Source organism: Populus nigra, chromosome 18, assembly GCF_951802175.1.
Source record: "Populus nigra chromosome 18, ddPopNigr1.1, whole genome shotgun sequence".
Classification (NCBI taxonomy): Eukaryota; Viridiplantae; Streptophyta; class Magnoliopsida; order Malpighiales; family Salicaceae; genus Populus; species Populus nigra.
The window spans coordinates 3,122,852-3,141,642 of NC_084869.1; the positions used below are offsets into that span (position 1 = coordinate 3,122,852).

Genomic DNA, 18,791 nt, shown 5'->3' on the forward strand with positions numbered 1-18,791 from the left:
TCGCATGAGTCAGAATCTTCTTCTCTTAAATCTTTCCAGGAATATAATGAAAGATTTCAGTGTAATTACTGAATACTTACGGTATTCGGACATCTTCAAAAGATGTGCTAAATAGAAAACAAAAAATAAAAATAATATATATATATATATATATATATATATATATATATATATATATATTAATTTGGCTTTTTAATGCTTGTTTTATATGCTACAAGGAGAATGCTCAACAAAATACTAAGATACTATTTCTCTTATAACAATATTATTTCTACCTATTAATATCAAAACCTTACAAAATACTATTTATTACAATAATGTTTTTTTTCTTCTTTTCAATGGATTTTTTCCTTTGATTTTTTTTAAATTTATATTTTTTCGGTTTGTTTTCTATAAGATTATTATAATTTCATAACTCGTATCGTAAATTTAACGAGTTCACCTAAGTTGATTTTGATTGTTTTTTTGTTATTTTTTTTAATTATTTTTTTTTCAATTTTATCCTTTGATATTGGTTGATTGAGAATCATTTAGGATGTCTTTAGACCCGTCAAGTCATTCGGGTCATATCAGATTATTAAAATAATTATCTATCAAATATATTAAAATACAATCAACTTTTTTAAATGACTTTTTACAATTAAAGTGCACTTAATAAAAAAAAAACCTATATTTATACTATTTAAAAAATCATATTATCAATTTGACTCATTTAAATAACATCCTACGGAGATACTTTAAGAAAGAAATAAACAAAATTAGGAAAGAGAAATAGAAGAGAAAAGACTAAAATATAATTTTTTTAATAAGTGAGAATTTTTATCACTTTTTGCTGGAATAATTTATGATTTCTTCTTTTTTTCTTTGTATCTATTCTACACTTTAAGTACATACAATAGTTACAATTTGACCACCTAGAATCTTTCTATATATATATATATATATGTTTATTATTATATTAGTAGTTGTTTTTTAAAGTATTTTTTTATTTAGAAATGTATTAAAATAATATTTTTTATTTTTAAATTTTATTTTTGACATCAACATATTAAAACAATCTAAAAATATAAAAAAATAATTAGCAAAGAAAAAAAAGAATTTTAAAAATATATATTTTTAAAACGTAAAAGTACAACCCTAATTCTTTTATTATATAAAATATTTGAATTCGAGATTTTTCAGAAACAAAAACGAGGCCAGTTGATTATAAGCTCAAAGGTATAGTTAATTACTATTGTATAGACCATGAAAATTGTTGCAAGCCGCGATGAAGAAGTGTAGGCGACCGAGCACCAACCTGACCTAATCAAAGTGGTTTTTTCCCTGTCAACTCTTCTACAACTGCATTCTTTTTCTTTCGTCAGTCATTCTCTGCCGTATGAAGAACTGTTGTCTTTTGAACAATTCACATACAGAATTCAATTTCAAACACCAAACTTGCTATATATATATATATATATGTTAACATAGAAGACCATTGATCTGTTCAAACGAAGGGGTCAAATTGTGATGTATTTTCTTCAGAGTCAAACTGCGAGTTTCTTCACGGCGGAAAGGAAGACAAGTGGAGGAGGGACATGGGAATTGGGATGATCGTTTTCAGATTCTGAATGCGTAAAAGAGGTCATCGACCCTTCAAACTTGTTTTTAATATTTTTATATTGACGTAAAAGAGATCATTCTTAAAGTTAATTTACAGATTTATAATAGAACAGGTCCTAATCAACTTGAACAGTACCTCCATCATTTGCCTCAGCTGGCTGTCACATTGGTGTATTTGACTATCTTGCTTCACATGTTTTCGTCGCTCTCCTTGTGAACTCTAGTTGTTCAAGGCAAAACTAGAAGTTGGCTTGCAATGCCCTGAGAGTTGGATTGGTTTTTTAATATAAAAAAATTATCAAGTGTTGTTACCATGTTTTCTAATAAAAAATTAATTATAAATTTAAAATATAATATATATTGGATGGTTTTTTTAAAAAAAATATTAATACTATGATGATATATTAGATGATTTTTTTTTTCAAATATTGAGATTGTAACATACTGGATCGATTTGGATTAATCTGTTAAATCTATGACTCGAGTCATGAGATCGTGATAAATCTATTAAAAACAAATTAAAATTAATTATGAAAATTAATTCATAATCAATTTAATATTAAAAGATAAAATTGAAAAGAAATATTAAATCAAATAGTATTTTGTGTGACTACAATAACTTAACTATACTCTTTACGTTTTTTTTTTTTTCTGTTAATGTTGATGTTGATGTTAATATATCTAATATGAACTCAATATCATAGCATGGAAAAAAACAAAATATACCTAATCAACACCTTAAACATGGCCTAATTAAAAACATATAAAAAGTGTGCATCTATATTATGAACATAGGCTGTTCTTAATCGATACACAATCATATAGATATCTTCTTATGTCCCCCAATTGTATAGAAACATCTATTGTTTCTTAGAAGTTGTATTTTAAACATCGATTCAATGTTCATGATCTCATGCTATCAATTTTAAGTATATTATGCTGATTTAATTTGCTATTTTATTCAAATATAACACCAAAATAGTTATCAATGGTACTGCACCATGCTCTTGATCATGCTCTCACTGAAAGGGATTGAAGCAAAATATACACTATTCCTGTTGCGGCATGTGCATGTGTTATCGAATGATGATGATTGTTCTCTTGGCATTAATTTTCAATCATTTGTGAATGCGAATTCTTGACAAGTTATAAACGTGTTTCCCATTTGCAATATGGTGTCACGCGGCTCTTTCTTTTCGTTCTTCCACACGAAGTTATTACAAGGAAGCAGTAATATTAATGTTTTCAAGCTCCTGCACGACAAGGCAAGGTTGGCTTTAATGGCTAGAACTTAATTGGTCTCAAGTGAGGTGAATTTATAGCAGAAATAGTTGAATTCATATCAGATGTTCAGACATGTTTGATTCGTTGAGTGATATGTCCATGGATACAAGCCTTTTGGTATACATAATCTCGTACAGAAGATATATACCATAGCAGCCGTGCTTTCGAAGAAGATACAATTAGGTCACTGCAGATAATTTGGTGCTTCGTTAGTAGTTACTGTTAATTTAGCGAAACTCACAGTATACAGATCAAGCTAGGACGTGGTTAATTTGAAAGCAGATTTTGTTCATGTATGAAATGACACAGATCAAGTGTATACACAGCACAAGTCAAGAATCATAGTTTTAACCCGATCCAGGACCTGCTCGAAAAGAGATTGAATCACTAAATCAACTTATAATTCATTCATTTAACCATTTTTATAATCAAAACCATGGTGTTTTGTTGTTTTTTCTGACTGTTGATGTTCTAACCAAGTTCAGATTTGGTTTTAGACGTCGGTAGCCAAAAACCCAGTTAGGTAAAATAAATTTTAGAATATATTTGAAAATGTAGTTGTGGTTTAAGTGTTTTTTATTTTAAAATATATTAAAATAATATTTTTTATTTTTTAAAAATTATTTTTAACATCAATATATTAAAACAATCTAAAAATATAAAAAATTTAATTTTTTTTAAAATATAATTTTAACTATATTTTTAAATACTGAATTACTAGTCACTATCTTTTTTTTTTTTTTGGATTCGAGGAAACCCTACCTCCCGGAAAGCGTACTTTGTGGGCCCAGGTGAGTAAATAAAACCTCGGCTGTCCCAAGCTCTTACAAGAGATGCACATCCTGACTTAAACTCGAGACCTGCTATGCAGATTTCAAACTATTTGTCACCATACTACGCCCCTTGGGTACTACTAGTCACTATCGCATTTAGGTGAACGCGATTAATACATTGGTGCCCGTTTTTGACGTTTTACACATTGATTTGGAATTTATCATCGAGCTAGAATGCGGCAGGTTATGGACATCCAGACCATCGTTCTCCAGCAGCCTGCCTTCAATTTTTTCAAAAGAAAGAATAAACCGACATGCATAATTAAAGCATAGACCAATGAGAATTGTCCATTCGATAACAACAACGAAGAAATGATGAAATTAATAGCAGAAGCTAAAACACGCAACGCGTTTATATGTACCCAGAAGGAAGATCAAAACACTTTCGTGGCGTAATTAGTACTAAAAATGTGCTTGAAAAGAAAGAACAAGAAGACTAAACCATATTGTAACCAGTTTAACATGGTTACTTAAGAACTAAGCATGCTGTAAATCTTGATTCCTGTAGCTTGATTCTTTATTATTGTTTTTACTAGTTCTATAATTAATGCCGTAGAAAATAATATAAATTATATTTTAAAACCTTAATTAACAGTTTAAGCTATTTGGTTGAGATGATTTTTTGACATGGTATCAGAGTGACTAAGTGGTCACGAATTTGAATCTCATCATCTCTATTTATTTGATAAAAATTAAACATAAAATAATATGAATCTGTGCAAGTTTCAAGCCAAAAAGCTTTCACTTGAGGGAGTGTGTTAGAAAATAATATAGATCATATTTTAGAACCTTACCTAACGGTTTAAGCTATTGAGTTGAGATGGTTCTTTGTCATATTACATAAAATCTTAAACAAATTAACATAGAATTTTACTGATATTATTTTTTATTTTTTTTGTTTTTATATATATATATATATATATATATATATATATATATATATTGTCCTCTCTGATTTGTCTAATCAAGTAAAGTTCTGAAGCTAAGAGACATGAACTAGCAATTTCCTGGCACTTTCTTTGATCTTTCCCATGTCACGATATATCAGCAACTTTATGTATTACCTTGGTGGCACCTGATCGATTTCATTTTCTTATCGTTATATCACTAATATTTTAATTGCTTGTTGGTGTGGATGGCTCTCTTTATAAATAGTATATGAAATAGCTTAAATTTTAAAATTAACAGCTATAAATTGTAATTAATAAATTCTTTTTTATAGTAATTAGATAGTGTTTGTTTTGCAGAAGATATGTTATAAGAAAATAGAATATTCATGTCAAATGCTTTACATTAAACTTACAAACTTGGATCGTTCTTAGAAAAAAAATTGGATTTAAATTAAAAAATATTCTTATGTTGACCTCGAAGAAGAAGGATGTATATAAGTTCTATTCATATTCTAATTCATATGTTATTATAATAATATAGTAAAACAAAAGCAAAAAGAGGTGGTGATTCCACCTAAGAATCTGATATGTTCATGATTTTATGATTTATTAGAGATTTGTTTTATTGTTTTAATATTTATTAGGGACATGACCACTATCATAAATCATAAATAATCATTTTACGTTCATAGAATTGTACTCGATTTGTTATTAATACTGCAACTATCAATAATTAATGGCTTACCATAAAGACATGCATGAATCTAGTTTATTTTGGGCAAACAAAATTTATTATTATTATTATTATTAATGTGGGTGTCCGGACCAGCTTGCATGCACCTCGACTAATCCCACGGGTCTTGAAGTTAACGACCATGTAAGCTTCTAGTAGCCCTGAGGTTTGTAGAATTTAAACTGGTGATATCTAAAGAGCAAATTTATAACCTGACTAATTAAGCTACACCTTTTAAGATTATTGTCCTTATTCTTTTGCTTTTTTGTAACTTTGTTGAATTTTTATTTTTTAAAAATTATTTTTGATATTAACATACCAAAATAATCTAAAAACACCAAAATAATTTAATATATAATAAAATTTATTTTTTTAAAAAATATTTTTAAAACACAAAAATTAACAAACAAACCCTAACAAAATTATCACTTTATTATTAACCATCACAACCACCTGAACATGCCACTATATCATCGCCATTAATTACCATATTCCAATACCATCACCTCTCCTCCTCCTCCTTGTTTGCAGTCACCAAACAAACACTATTCGCCCGCCGCCACCATAATATCACCTTTATTCCATCATCATTCCTCTTTCGATCACCATCACCTTTACTCCATTACCCCCACCTAAATTACCACCATCATTCCACTACAAAACGCCATACGTGATCTCTCTCTCTCTCTCTCTCTCTCTCTCTAGCAGGTTAGCTTTTAGGCAAGACTGGAATATTGGCTATGAACCTTAACAGGAATATTATACTATCATATTTTGGTGAGGAAGTAGAAGAGAGGTATTTACAAATCCTGTGATTGCTTTACATAATTATGTGAAAAGAAAAACTAACCCACTTCATCTAATCCTTGTGCTCGTGCGTGCATCACAACATCTTGTAATTAATTACTTATTTATTTAACACGTTCAAGTCAAGGTAAAAGGAATTAGGGTATAAATTTAAAAAACTAATAGACCAAACTTTGGAGGCAATAATAAAAAGGGGTATTTGCCTGTATTTTTGTACTTACAGTTATATAGCAGCATGAAGACCAATATATCTCTTTGCTGTGGTGTAAGATAGGCTATATCGATCCAAGCTAGTATTTGAAGATTCATGAGAATTTTATTACTTTAAAACGTATTTGAGGTTTGAATCTTAATTATTATTTTTTTATTGGAGAAAACCTCATTCCTAAAAAGTGTACTTTGTAAATCTAGGTGAACGAGTAAAACCACGGCTGTTCCAGATTTTTATAAGAGATGCATGCCCTGATTTGAACTAGAGACCTGCTGTGCAGATTTTAAACCCTTTGCTATCACACCACGCTTCTTGGAGACTTTAAAAGGGTTTATCAGAAGTGCTATAAATGTTATTTTTTAAAATGTTATTTTATTTAAAAATATATTAAAAATTCACAAGCAAAAGTAGTTTTTCCTTCAAAATAATTAAAACCTAATAAGAAAATATAAAATTAAAAACAATAAGTTGCAAGGAAATGCTTTTTAAGAATAAGAATTGTTGTTGAGTGTTTTTTTTTCAATATGAAATTATTATTTTTTTGAAAAATCTAGAGAAAAAAAATTTCCCTCGGTCCTATATTAAGTATCTTAAATAAAAACATAAAACATACGTATAATTTTTAAGAAAGGTATTAAAATCTAATAATTTATTTTTTCATTTATACCACTAAATATGTTTTTCCATTTCCGTCTCCATATTTTTTTTGGTAAATTCAGAAAATTAGAATATGTTAAAAGGTAAAAAAAAAAATAGGGTATTTAATATAATTTGACTTTGAAATTAGAACTGCAAAAAGAAAAGTAAAACAATAAGAAAGAAGAATGGGCTAAAGCAAGCCCATGTGACGAAGCCCAACTTGTTTAGATAACAAGAAATGTCCACAGGTAAAACTTTCGAAGTCCTTTCTGGGAAGAGCTTGGAACAACTTCTAATTGCAGAAATCCGATGAGTTTGCGGTTCCTTACAAATGGTCTGCATGATCTTAATTTCCAACTTCCTCAGAGAAGTACTACAGAGACTTACCACCGATTGACAGCGAAAGTAGACTTTCATCGATCACGGTATATCTCCATTGAAATGTTATATTTTTTGTTTTGTTTTTATATAAATGATGTTCATTGTGCTTTTGCTCATTGAGATTAGGTTTCTTCATAATAATATATATGTCTTGGAGAGTATTCCTGCAAGGTCTGCAATGTTTTGCAGATGTCATATTCTGTAAGGGGAAAATTCATGCTTTGATGTACAATGGATCGCTGCGGGTTATTGACATTCATCCTGATAATCCACTTGTGGAGGACCTAGCTCCGCCATATCCTGTGTTAAGAGGAGGTTCTCCGCCGTACATAGCAGTGTCTTCCAATGGGCTTTCGATGGTTGAACGACAAAATAAAATTTCAAGGTCTAATGACCCCATAAAGGAATTTGTAAATAAAACACTTCAATATTGTATTTAAGCTTGATAATGCTTGTTCACGGTGGTGCAAGATTACATAGATGAAGTATTGTTTGTAGGATTTAACACTTCAATGTCAAGATCATCATTACAATTTTTTAAATTGAAGAGAAATAGTATATACTGTTGGGTTCTTTAATATCACACACGCAATAAAAATAATAAAACAAAATCATTCAGAAGTTCTCAGGATCTATTTATGAGAGAATAATTGTTATGCCTAGAGTGTTAGTTCTTTATTTTGTGACTTACATAGTTTTTTTTATTTAACAGACAATCTTTTATAAAATAAAAGGCATAACTTTATATTTATAAGGAGTAAAAACCCTATGAATGACAAATTATTTAAGGATAATCTTAAAAATTTAATCAATTAAGTCCCTACTTAATTATTCTAGAACTAGAATTATAATCCCTGAATTAAATACATTCAAGTGCTTAATTTCTAAAATTATTTTCAATCAAGTCACACTTAATTAATTATTCTAGTTTAATTTCGAACTAAGAGTTCTTAATGTGTGTAACTTTTCTCTAAAAGTTCCATTAGGTTTTTTTATTTAAAACATTTCTCTGTCTAAATTTTATTAATATTTTTTCTTCACACATGAAACACTAGTTACTTTTTTATTATTTTTATATGTGAAAAAAATATAATTGACAAGCAATTGAGTTGTTATAAGATGACAATCATATCATAAAACTATTAGAAAAAAATATTTCACTCAATTCTTAATATTTGCGAAACAACAAACCGATTACCATTAATTTTTATTTGTGAAAGATTAAGATAAGTCAACAAGACTTTAATTTCTTAGGAGCACAATGGCTCGGAAAATAAAATATTTATAAGGTGTTTCTTAATTTTATTTTGTGTTGGCGTACTGTTCAACAATTATTCCAGAGCTGATAAAAGTGATTTCACCAATTTAAATATTATATAAATATTTTCTTAACAAAAAAGAATATCCTCCTCTAATTCAAAAGCTTGGAATTTAAGTTTTTTTTTTTTTTAATCTTTCTAGCCTTAATTTCCCTTGTAATTTGAAGTTTTTGAACTTTTGATCTCCAAATTAGTCTTGCAAGGATACCTCTACCACGAAGTTAAGTAATTTAATTCTAGACATTCCAAATTATATTTTATTTATGAAATACATTTTAGTTTAATTTATTCCATACTTTAGCAGTCATGCCTGTGCTGTTGAAAAAAAATCTTTTACAGAATATAAAATATTATGTAATATAAAATATAAAATTTCATTAACACTTAGATAACAATTAAAATGTTAGGTTCAATATTTTCTAGGTGTAAGCTTGTATGTGTAGACGAAATGGAAAATAAAACATTGATTTAAAATCATAGTATTTGGTTTTTATTTGATATATTATTTAAAAAAGGACCCATTTGGTCTTTTCTTGAAATTATAAAATAGAACTGACATTTCACCAAAAAAAGAAAAGACCTTAGCACTGTTCACTAGCCATGCTTCTAAATAAATTTTACAAGATAAAAAATTATTATTTTAATATATTTTAAAATAAAAAAAAATATTTTAAAAAATAATATAGAATACATGCTCTAGCGCTCTATGCTTCATTCCATATTTATGCTGATTAGGAATTCAGAATCTAGAGACGGACTTATCCAGCAGAACACCTAAATAGAACAATAACACCTTCATTACAGCTGCTTAATGCCACACCGAGAGTGTTTACCCAACTAACTCACAAACTTCAAGTCATCAAACTTGTCTGTTTTCTTTTTTTTTCCCGGGTGAGGCGGGGGCGGGGGATTTCGAAGGTGTCGAACCTTTCCAAGAGAAGAGGAAGAAGAAGAGGAATTCGTTTGCCTGACTTGACAAGAGGAGAATGTAAAACCAAAAAAGAACACATGTCTGGTAGATTAAAACAAAAATAATATAGAAAGAGCAAAGTTTAGTTTTCCAAACAGCAGTGTTCATACTGTACTCTCCATGGGCATGAGGAAAATGCAACAGCCTAATAATAGGAGAAATACAGGCCACAAGCACAGAAGATAAACTTGCAAATACATAATACTCGTACTTGTAACATGACAACATATCTAGTCGTAATGTCCATATTCAATACAAAACACAGCACTACTACTTCTCAGCCCCTAGTTATGAAATGGGGATAGGTGAGGAAAGACTACTGGTCCTTGTACCTCTTCTCTACTTCCTCCAAGCTCTGAATCTCCTTGTAAAATTTGCATACACGATAAACACACCTGCAGGCACATATAAGTATATAACGGCACGTGGCAGAATTGCAAATAAATAAATCAAGCATTTTCAAAAGCTTCCAAACCAGACATACCAGTAGAGAAGGCATGCTGAAATGCAAAGAATGACATTCCTTTGAGCTTTGTAGATCTGCACAGCAGACTTCAATGGTAAGTTTGTGTAGATTCTAATGATAATAAACAATAGAAGTTTACAACTTCAATTCAAATACATTCTTCTAACATATAGCCTCATGAGATGCATTTCCCTGCTTGAACTGGTAGTTTTCAGAATATGCAACGTAATATACCTCCCAGTGCTTAATCTATCAATCTAAGTAAATTTATGAGACGCGGTTCTAGTCAGGGAAGGGGGATAGCGTTTGTTTACTCTTTCCATTTCAAATGATCAATCTTCATACTAGAAATTTCAGCTTCAAGTGATTTTCGACAGTTAAAAAGGGAACCATCTCCATGCACAACAAACATTACAACAGCTGTAAAAAATTATATGATTTGTTCTTATACATTTGTTCATGTCTAACAGAAGTAATGGAAATAACTACTAACATATTCTTTTGAAAAATAATTATGGGGTATAAACCTTAAGTTTTTTTTATATTTAATTTAGCACTCCACCAGAAATTCAAAAATTAGGTATATGCCACTACTCAGAGAGGTGATGCATGTTGTGTAGATGTTTTACAGGTACCTGCTAGCACGTGCATTACTTGCTATGCTTACATGGAATTGATAACTTGCTAAAATATTGGAGCATGCAACAGAAGTTCATATGTTAATTGTGGAACTGAAAATCCAGCATCTACAGAACAGAATCTACTGGAAATGGAATAATTATCATTGTGTAAGGAGCTAGTTGTTATTAATGGAGTCATTTCTTCTTAAACTAACTGCATCGACAACAATACTCATGCAGAATCTAGCTTCTTGTTATGTGTTAATGCAAACTAAATAAAACTGCAATAACTGTAACCCTGCTCCTCTCCCCCAGACACACATCCAGGGAGACCTGAATAAGAGAGATTACTGGCGCAATTCTGCCCTTTCAGATCCAGTGGCATCTACCAACTGCAGACATATTCCCAGGGAATACCTCTTTTTTGCACTCAATGTTTCACATTAGCACCTCACCTCTTCAATTTCCCACCTTTCAAACAGGTTCATGACAATCATGCTGTTTGGACATTCATGATGCTAGAAGTAATAATCTAAATTCAAGCAAACGCTTTACATATACAAACAACAAACAACTAAACCACTTTTTATCCCAATAACACCTTTTCTTCTGTTTTGATAATTTAGTATGTCTTTTAATGACTCAGTTAACTGCTCAAGTGAGGTAACAATGAAATATCAGCAAAAGACTGCAAGAAAATAAGCAAGAACCCAATGGGGTAAACTTGCCCATACACAAAACTTCAGAGGCAATAACAAGGGTCATGAATAGCATCCAAGAACGCTTCAAGAACGCAATAAGCATAACAAAATCACACCCCAACATTTCATAACCATAACATAAAACACTACATCCCTGGCCACCAAAGATCCCATCAGATTCTTAGCAAGTTGCCACCCCTTTAAGATTACAAAACAAATCATGGCAGCCTCTCTCTCTCTCTCTATATATAAGGAGAATAAAAATGTAATTTTTCCGGACCCTAATCCCAGTTTCCATTAATTTTATTTAATTTCTGTGAAGGAATCCAACGTTTCTTTGATAACGATTAGTAATAATTAAAAAATCGCCATAACCAATAACACATCTCTTACACAGCAAAAAAAAAAAAAAGGAGAACAAATCAGCAAATCAGATGAAATCAACTTACAGATTTCTCATAACGATCTCTTTCAGCAGCGGTGCAGGTCTCACCAGTGCACATCAATCGATGCTCCATTTTCCAATATATATCTGTTCACAAGATGAAAATCAAACCCAGAATTTCTAAAGCCCAAAAGAGAACAAAAGGAGTAAAAATAAAAGAAGAGAAAAACAAACCCAGGAGCTGGAATCCGGCAAAAGGGACAATAAAGAGAGCCGGCTGGAGAACGAGAGAGATGAGAGAAACCAATCGGTCCTTCAATAGCTTTGGCGACGGTAGTGTTAAGAGTACCGCTATTACTGCCTCTGCTGCCACTAGGTATGTCAGTATCATCCATTGCAACGCCATTTTCTTTTGTCTTCGATTTTCTTTCAAAGGACTGCTTGTTCTGTATTTTCTCTGATTTTGCTTAACAACCAAGTTTTTTGGTTTTCTTTCTTTCTTTCCTTTTCCAATGTCTTTTGTGATTTGCGTTTTGGGCCGTTGGATTGCTTTGAGAGAGCCAGAGATGCCAAGTGGGGAGCACGAGTTTTTTTTATTACTTCACAATTTATAAATAGCAATAATTTAAGAATAATGGATGGAGTGTTTGGTGACAATAAAGGAAAATAATATAATTTGAAAGAAACTTTTATTTTTATTTTATATGTATTTAGTTAAAAGAGAATAAAGTAAAAATGAGAATGGATTATAGAAATGATAGAATTAAAAACCAGAATGAGAATTACATTTTCCTTCTTTTTTTAATTATCTTCACCATTATAGTCAATATGATATTTTTTAAATATAATAATAATAATATTTTTATCCAACTACAAATAACATGTCACTTAGTTCATGCTAGTTATGTAACTTGTATTTTGACCGGGTCAAATAAATAAATAAATTTTAAAAAATAATACTTAGTTAACACAAATATGTCTTTTTTAAAAAATAAATATTAAATAATAATAAAATAATAATAATAATAATAATAAAAACAATGCAAACCCCTCAGTCATTGACTTGAAGCAATAAATTTAAAAAAATCTTGAAGTCTAATTTTTAACTAATCAAAATATTAAAATATATTGAATGATAAAATTAAAAAAAAAACATACAAAAAAAGAAGAAAATAGCAATTGTAAGAAAAAAAATACTTGAGCTCTCCGAAGTTAACACAACTCACGAGTCATGTTATAAGACCGAGATAGCCCGACAGAATAAAAAACAAAAAAAATCATGAAACCTCATTTTTAAAAAAATCAATGTTGAATTATCAGATGGAAAAAAAACAAGTTTAAGAAAAAAATTGATGCCAACCTTTTTTAGCCTATTAAACTTGTGTCCCGAACCATAATTTGATTGGAAACACTAAATATGGAAAAGTTATGAAATTTAATTATCAATAAATCAAATATTGAAGAATGAAATTAAAAAAAAAACCAATCACACAAAAGAATTCATAAGAAAAAACAATAATTTAAACAAAAAAAATATGAGCCCACCAGGGTTAACTTGTCAAACTTACGAGTCAGGTCATGAAATTAACATAACCATATAAAAAGAAAAATGAAGAAAACTATGAAGTATATTTTTTTAAAAAAAATCAACTTTGAGTAATGAAATAAAAAAAGAAAATAAGTAAAAAACACGGAGTCCAATTTTTAATAAATTAAGCATCAAAAGATAAAATTGAAAAAAAAAGAATCACAGAAAAAGAATTCAAAAGAAAAAAATAGCAATTAAAAGAATAAGGATCAAATTTGAAAAAAAAATAGATGATGGATAATTTTGGAATGAATGGTTCAATTGAAAAGAAAATTCAATTTCCCTGAAGCATTAAAGAAGAAACCACAAAGTGAATAAGGATCAAATTAAAAAAATATTAAAATTAAAATTTTTTTATTAAAGAATGAAATTGATAACAATTCAAAACTTACAAAAAAGGCAAGAAAAAAATAATTAGTACCAAATGTGAAAAAGAAAAATGAAAAATTGAGATTGAAGGATGCAATTAAAAAACAATTAAAAATTTACAAAATGACCAAGAACAAATTAAAAAATTAAAAGAATAAAGATTGATATTTAAATATTTTCAACTAAGGAAACTATCTTGAAATTTTAAAAGCCAAACTCGAATTTCAAGGTAAAAGAGAGAAAAAATAAGAATATAACTTTGACAACAATCCATCCAATACAAATCAACATGAGCCACTTGTGGATGAAGAGACTATGTGGGAAATCGACTAACACGATGAAAGAAAATTTTCCACCACCAAATAACTCTTCTTGCATTGCCGAAGCTCTGCGACTCCTTTCACACACTTCCATGTGTGGGGGGGCACGCACTTAATATATTTAAATTTTTAATATTTTTAATTACGGTAAAAGATCAATTCACCCCTTTACCTATCTTATATGAAAATAAAAAAATACCCCCAAATAAGCTTAAGTTAATTTTGACATTGAGGGTAATTTAGTAAATTAACCATGGAAAAAATAGGAATTTTGTTTTAAAAACCCTCCCAGCCAGTTATCTAATATTTTCTTTCCAAGACAATAGGGCCCCATTTATTTGCTGGAAAGTAGTTTACTTTTGGAAAGTAAATTCCGGGAAAGTGAATTATTTTCTGATGTTTGGTAGTGTCATGAAAAATAAGTTGGAAAACACTTTACAGTGTTTGGTTATGTCATAAAAAATGAGCTGGAAAATAACTTATTAATGTTTTATTTTTCTCAATTTTATTAAAAATAATGAAGAATAAATTTTACAAATTAAAAAGTTGAATGAGAATGAAATTGAAAAAAAAAATAATTTCATAAATTATCTTAAATAAAATAAATAATAATCAAAATAATAGAGATCAAATCTAAAAAGAAAAAAAATAAAAGATAAAGAAATTAAAATAATAATAATAAACATTTCATAAATTATTTCAAATAAAATAAGTAAATATCAAAAGAATGAGGACCAATTTGATAGATAAAAAATTTCAATAAAAAAAATAATAAGAGAAAAGCAAATAACAATTATAAAAATGAGGACCAAAGTTAATATAAAAATTAAATTTTAAGAGATGAAATTGAAAAATAAATATTCAAAACAAAAAATATATAGCAACCAAAAGTTTGAGGATCAAATTTGATATAATCAACAAATAATATGACATTTCGAAATTTTTCACAACTTTCAGAAAGTGTTTTCCGCCTAAATTTTCCAAGAAAACACTTTCCTGGAAACCAAGCCAAATTTTTCTTTGACTGAAAAGTGTTTTGTGTTGACCAACTTTTCTAATGACAAATAAATACATGAAAGTTTGGAAAGTGATTTTCTGAAAAGTGAATTTCAGGAAATAAATATAGCTTAGATGTATTTCATTGTTCTAAAAAAACTTAAAAGGATATTTGTACCCCATCAAAAATAAAAATGACAAATAGATTACATGGAAGAAACCATTTTATCTGTTATCTTTGTACTCTTGGTTGATTTGTTGAAGAAAAAAATCATCAATTCATCATTACAATCCAGGCTTGTTGTGCTATGGTATTTTTCCCACTTACTATAGGTTTTGGTAATATTCTTTTAAGTGAAGTGAATCACACTCTTCATATGTGCTGATGATATCAGTCCATTGAAGCATACTCCTCATATGTACTGATGATATTCCGGGGAGTGCATTACTATAGTTAATAAATTTGGAATGTAGTCGTTTAAAAAGATGAAAGAAGCTCTGAAAATTAGCTAGTCAAATGGGTTAGTTGCGAGAAAAAAAAATCAAATGGCAGGCACTCTATCCTGGCATACCAATAATTATATATATATAAAAAGGAGGTATTTTTTTCAATGCCTTAATTTGCTACAATTGAAAGGTATTCGAATCTTAACACCTTTATTTATTTATTTTACTTTCATAAAACAATTATAAAACATCGCCGACTGATAAATAGAAGGATCATTACGACTGATTAAGCGACAAGGTTATTAATTAATGCCAAAATCAAAAGTAGTGCTAGAACATGAAATGCACAAACTGAACAAAAAGAAGATGGCTTCAGGAATTGATAACGCCGCACGTCTTTCTGATCTCCCCTGAGTTGCCCGTAAGAACCCCAATTGCTCCCATTCTTTTCATTGACTGGGAGAATTCTTTGAGAAAATCAGTTGATTTAACCAACTCTCCAACAATATTACTCGAAGTTTTGTCTGTTAGAAGGGCTGCGTCAGATTGGAAGAGACCCTTTTGCTGTTTAAGGATAACAAAGTAAGAAGCATCGAAATTCTGAGAGCTGCCAGGGTCCATCTCTACTGTGGTGGTTGTGTCGCTAAGACTTTGGCATTTGGTCTTTAAGAAAGCAGCGTATGTTGAGTTCAAAGAAGGATCCTGGTCTCCTTTTCCTGTGAAGTTGTAGAGTCGGTTGCTGAACAGGTTGCAGTGGCCAACACCAATGGTATGTGCCCCTACATACAGTATGATTCAAAAGTGATAAGAGTTTCTGCTCAATTATATAACCCTTGTGTGCCATTACTTTCTTGAGTATAATATGTATGTATACCTGATAGTACAACGAGATCATGAACAGTTAGTCCCTTGTTCTTGAAACTTTGAACGAGGCTGGAAAAGTTTAAGAATGGGGAAGGAATGTTTGCCAGGGCCTCCGAAGCTACTGACACATTACCATCTCTTCTACCAGTAAGCACTTCCCACATTGATTTTTTGAACTGCAGGAAGAATCGTATATGTTCGCTATGATTACATGCATGATCATTTGGGTTGAGTTAAGAATGTTTATTTGCGATAATATTTACCTGGGCTGAGACCGCATCCCTGGCAGCCAAGGCCAAAATGTCAGCACAGGATACTTTTCCTGCACATTTGTTCTCTAGCTCCGTTTTTATCTCATCAATAACATCGAAGCCTGCCAAAGATAGATTTGGAATTGCATCCTTCTCCGCTGTGCTATTTGCTGTCGAGTTTATTAAAACGGAGGCATCGCAACCCTGCAGGAATTTAATTCTGAGTTAGCTAGATATATGCATTAGAATTACAAAATGCGGCGATGCTACATGGTGTTTTTCTTTTATTTTCAAGCATACAATATCCACGCATGGACAAAGCTACAGATGCTATTTTTCTAACAGCAGAATGAATATTTAAGCATTGCTTACCCTTACGAAGCAGTCATGAAAATGCATTCTCAGTAACTTTGCAGGTAAGTTGGGGTTGCTTGCGGCACGTCTTTCAGTGATATTTTTGACGATGCTCTCAGCTGCAGGGCAAGAGGTCCTGTAGAAGTTCTTCCTCAAATCACCAGCCTGACAAACCCCAACAACTGTCAAGACTGCTACACAAGCAAAAATAAAAGCAGTCTTCATATTAATCTTAGACCTAGAGTAAACTACAATTCTCAGCCCAATTCCTTCGAAGAAGTATATGATTCTGAGTGTGATCTCTCTAGCTGCAATGCAATAGAAAAATAAACCATACTCTTCCTTTTATACTAGTAAAACGAATCTTACCTATCTGAATCCAGATAAGCAATGCATTATACTATCTGTACAATATCTAAAAAACAAATACAACCTAGATTAGTTTATGAATATCCTGAGTAAACAGCCAACCTTGCTGCATAGCACCATTGATCCATGTTGTGAGAACGATGACCTTAAGCGTACAATATTATGATAAATTAAGCGCCTCGTTTTCCCATGTCAAATTAACAAATAATGATATTGAGTTTCAAAATTTTATTAATCATAACCTTTTCCAACAAACATTAGGTACAGATGAAGGCAGCATTTCGTGTACCTAATTAACAATTGAAACAGTTTACATGACATTATTTTTTATTATAGTATATATGTTGGAAATTTATTTAATTAATATTATTTAAACAAATTATGGGTAAATGAGAAATTAATCTTAAAGAACCCTAGATTTTTCTACTAAAAAATGTATTAGTTTTTCTAAATTTTATTCTTGGAGTATGGTGGTTAATCAAATATTGATAATGGTGAGAATTAATTCTTGTTAATTCTTTAATCTTTTAACTTTCAAAATTCACTGTAAAAAGAGGGGTGACGAAAGAGTTTTAAACATGAGTTTCTTAGATTTTTACATACTCTTTCTTACCTTATATTTTATTGTTTTCTTATCATTTTAAGCTCTGGTTTTCCTTCCAAAACTAGAGCTTCGGTTCATCTTGTTGAGAGATATTTGAGTTTTATATTTTTTTTATTCAAAGACCTTGTTTGAAAGTGCATCTAAACTAAGATGGTGATATTAAAATCTTATGAGGCATATTACAAACATACTAGTTGCACAAGTGGAAACAATAAAGCTTTCAGGATAAAGGATTCATCTTTGACAACAATAAAAGTTCATTACTTTAAAGTGATTCAACAAATAATTACCCTCTTTTATTTTAATTTAATCGTAGATATTTTTCTTATTACTAGTATACATGCTAGAACTTTGAATTAATATAATTTACAAGTTTCATTACATACTTAGTATGCATGCTAGAATTTTGTTATTGTTTTTGTTGAAAGCATGCATTCGCGATTAGTTTTGATCTTACATGCTTATAGTTTTAAACATGTATAAATTCTTGATTTTTGTTGGATATCTTTTGTTTAGCTTGCCTTTATGAAGATAAACTAAATATTTTTGCTCATTATTCTAATATATAATTACAAAATTTTATTTACAATATTAAGGCTTTATTTAATATATTAGATTTTATTTAGTTCATCTTGAAAAACAATTATAGTAATAATATAGATTAATTATGAAAGAGGTTTTTAGCATCTTTAAATTTTAATTTGAGTTGCTATATCCTCACATATAGATTTAATTTTAATTCTATATGTTTTAATCTATAAACTCTTGGTCTGTTATGATTTTTTTAC

At 29.8% G+C, this 18,791-nt stretch overlaps 2 protein-coding genes across 2 annotated transcripts; both read right to left on the reverse strand.

The window, feature by feature from the left end:
- Nucleotides 1–9,715: 9,715 nt before the first annotated feature.
- LOC133677833 (uncharacterized) lies at nucleotides 9,716–12,410 on the reverse strand. Its single transcript, XM_062099963.1, has 4 exons — nucleotides 12,076–12,410; nucleotides 11,906–11,988; nucleotides 10,154–10,209; nucleotides 9,716–10,064 (listed from the first exon to the last, which is right to left on the reverse strand). The coding sequence occupies exons 1-4, from the start codon at nucleotides 12,245–12,247 to the stop codon at nucleotides 9,986–9,988; spliced, it is 390 nt and encodes a 129-aa protein (XP_061955947.1). The 5' UTR covers nucleotides 12,248–12,410; the 3' UTR covers nucleotides 9,716–9,985.
- Nucleotides 12,411–15,752: 3,342 nt separating this feature from the next.
- Nucleotides 15,753–17,362, reverse strand: LOC133678310 (peroxidase 3-like). Its single transcript, XM_062100596.1, has 4 exons — nucleotides 17,049–17,362; nucleotides 16,689–16,880; nucleotides 16,436–16,601; nucleotides 15,753–16,340 (listed from the first exon to the last, which is right to left on the reverse strand). Exons 1-4 carry the CDS (start codon nucleotides 17,253–17,255, stop codon nucleotides 15,934–15,936), a joined length of 972 nt encoding a protein of 323 aa, XP_061956580.1. The 5' UTR covers nucleotides 17,256–17,362; the 3' UTR covers nucleotides 15,753–15,933.
- Between the last annotated feature and the right edge of the window lie 1,429 nt (nucleotides 17,363–18,791).

Bases quoted from the DNA above. Each gene is read 5' to 3' on its own strand.
- LOC133677833 (XM_062099963.1), bottom strand. From the start codon at position 12,247: ATGGCGTTGCAATGGATGATACTGACATACCTAGTGGCAGCAGAGGCA. The intron at 11,989-12,075 runs GTTTGTTTTTCT...TCTTGTGAACAG, and splicing joins TGCCGGATTCCAGCTCCTGG to ATATATATTGGAAAATGGAG. The intron at 10,065-10,153 runs GTATGTCTGGTT...ATGTGCCTGCAG, and splicing joins TCAGCATGCCTTCTCTACTG to GTGTGTTTATCGTGTATGCA.
- LOC133678310 (XM_062100596.1), bottom strand. From the start codon at position 17,255: ATGAAGACTGCTTTTATTTTTGCTTGTGTAGCAGTCTTGACAGTTGTT. The intron at 16,881-17,048 runs GTAAGCAATGCT...AAATTCCTGCAG, and splicing joins TTCATGACTGCTTCGTAAGG to GGTTGCGATGCCTCCGTTTT. The intron at 16,602-16,688 runs GTAAATATTATC...TTCTTCCTGCAG, and splicing joins GGGATGCGGTCTCAGCCCAG to TTCAAAAAATCAATGTGGGA.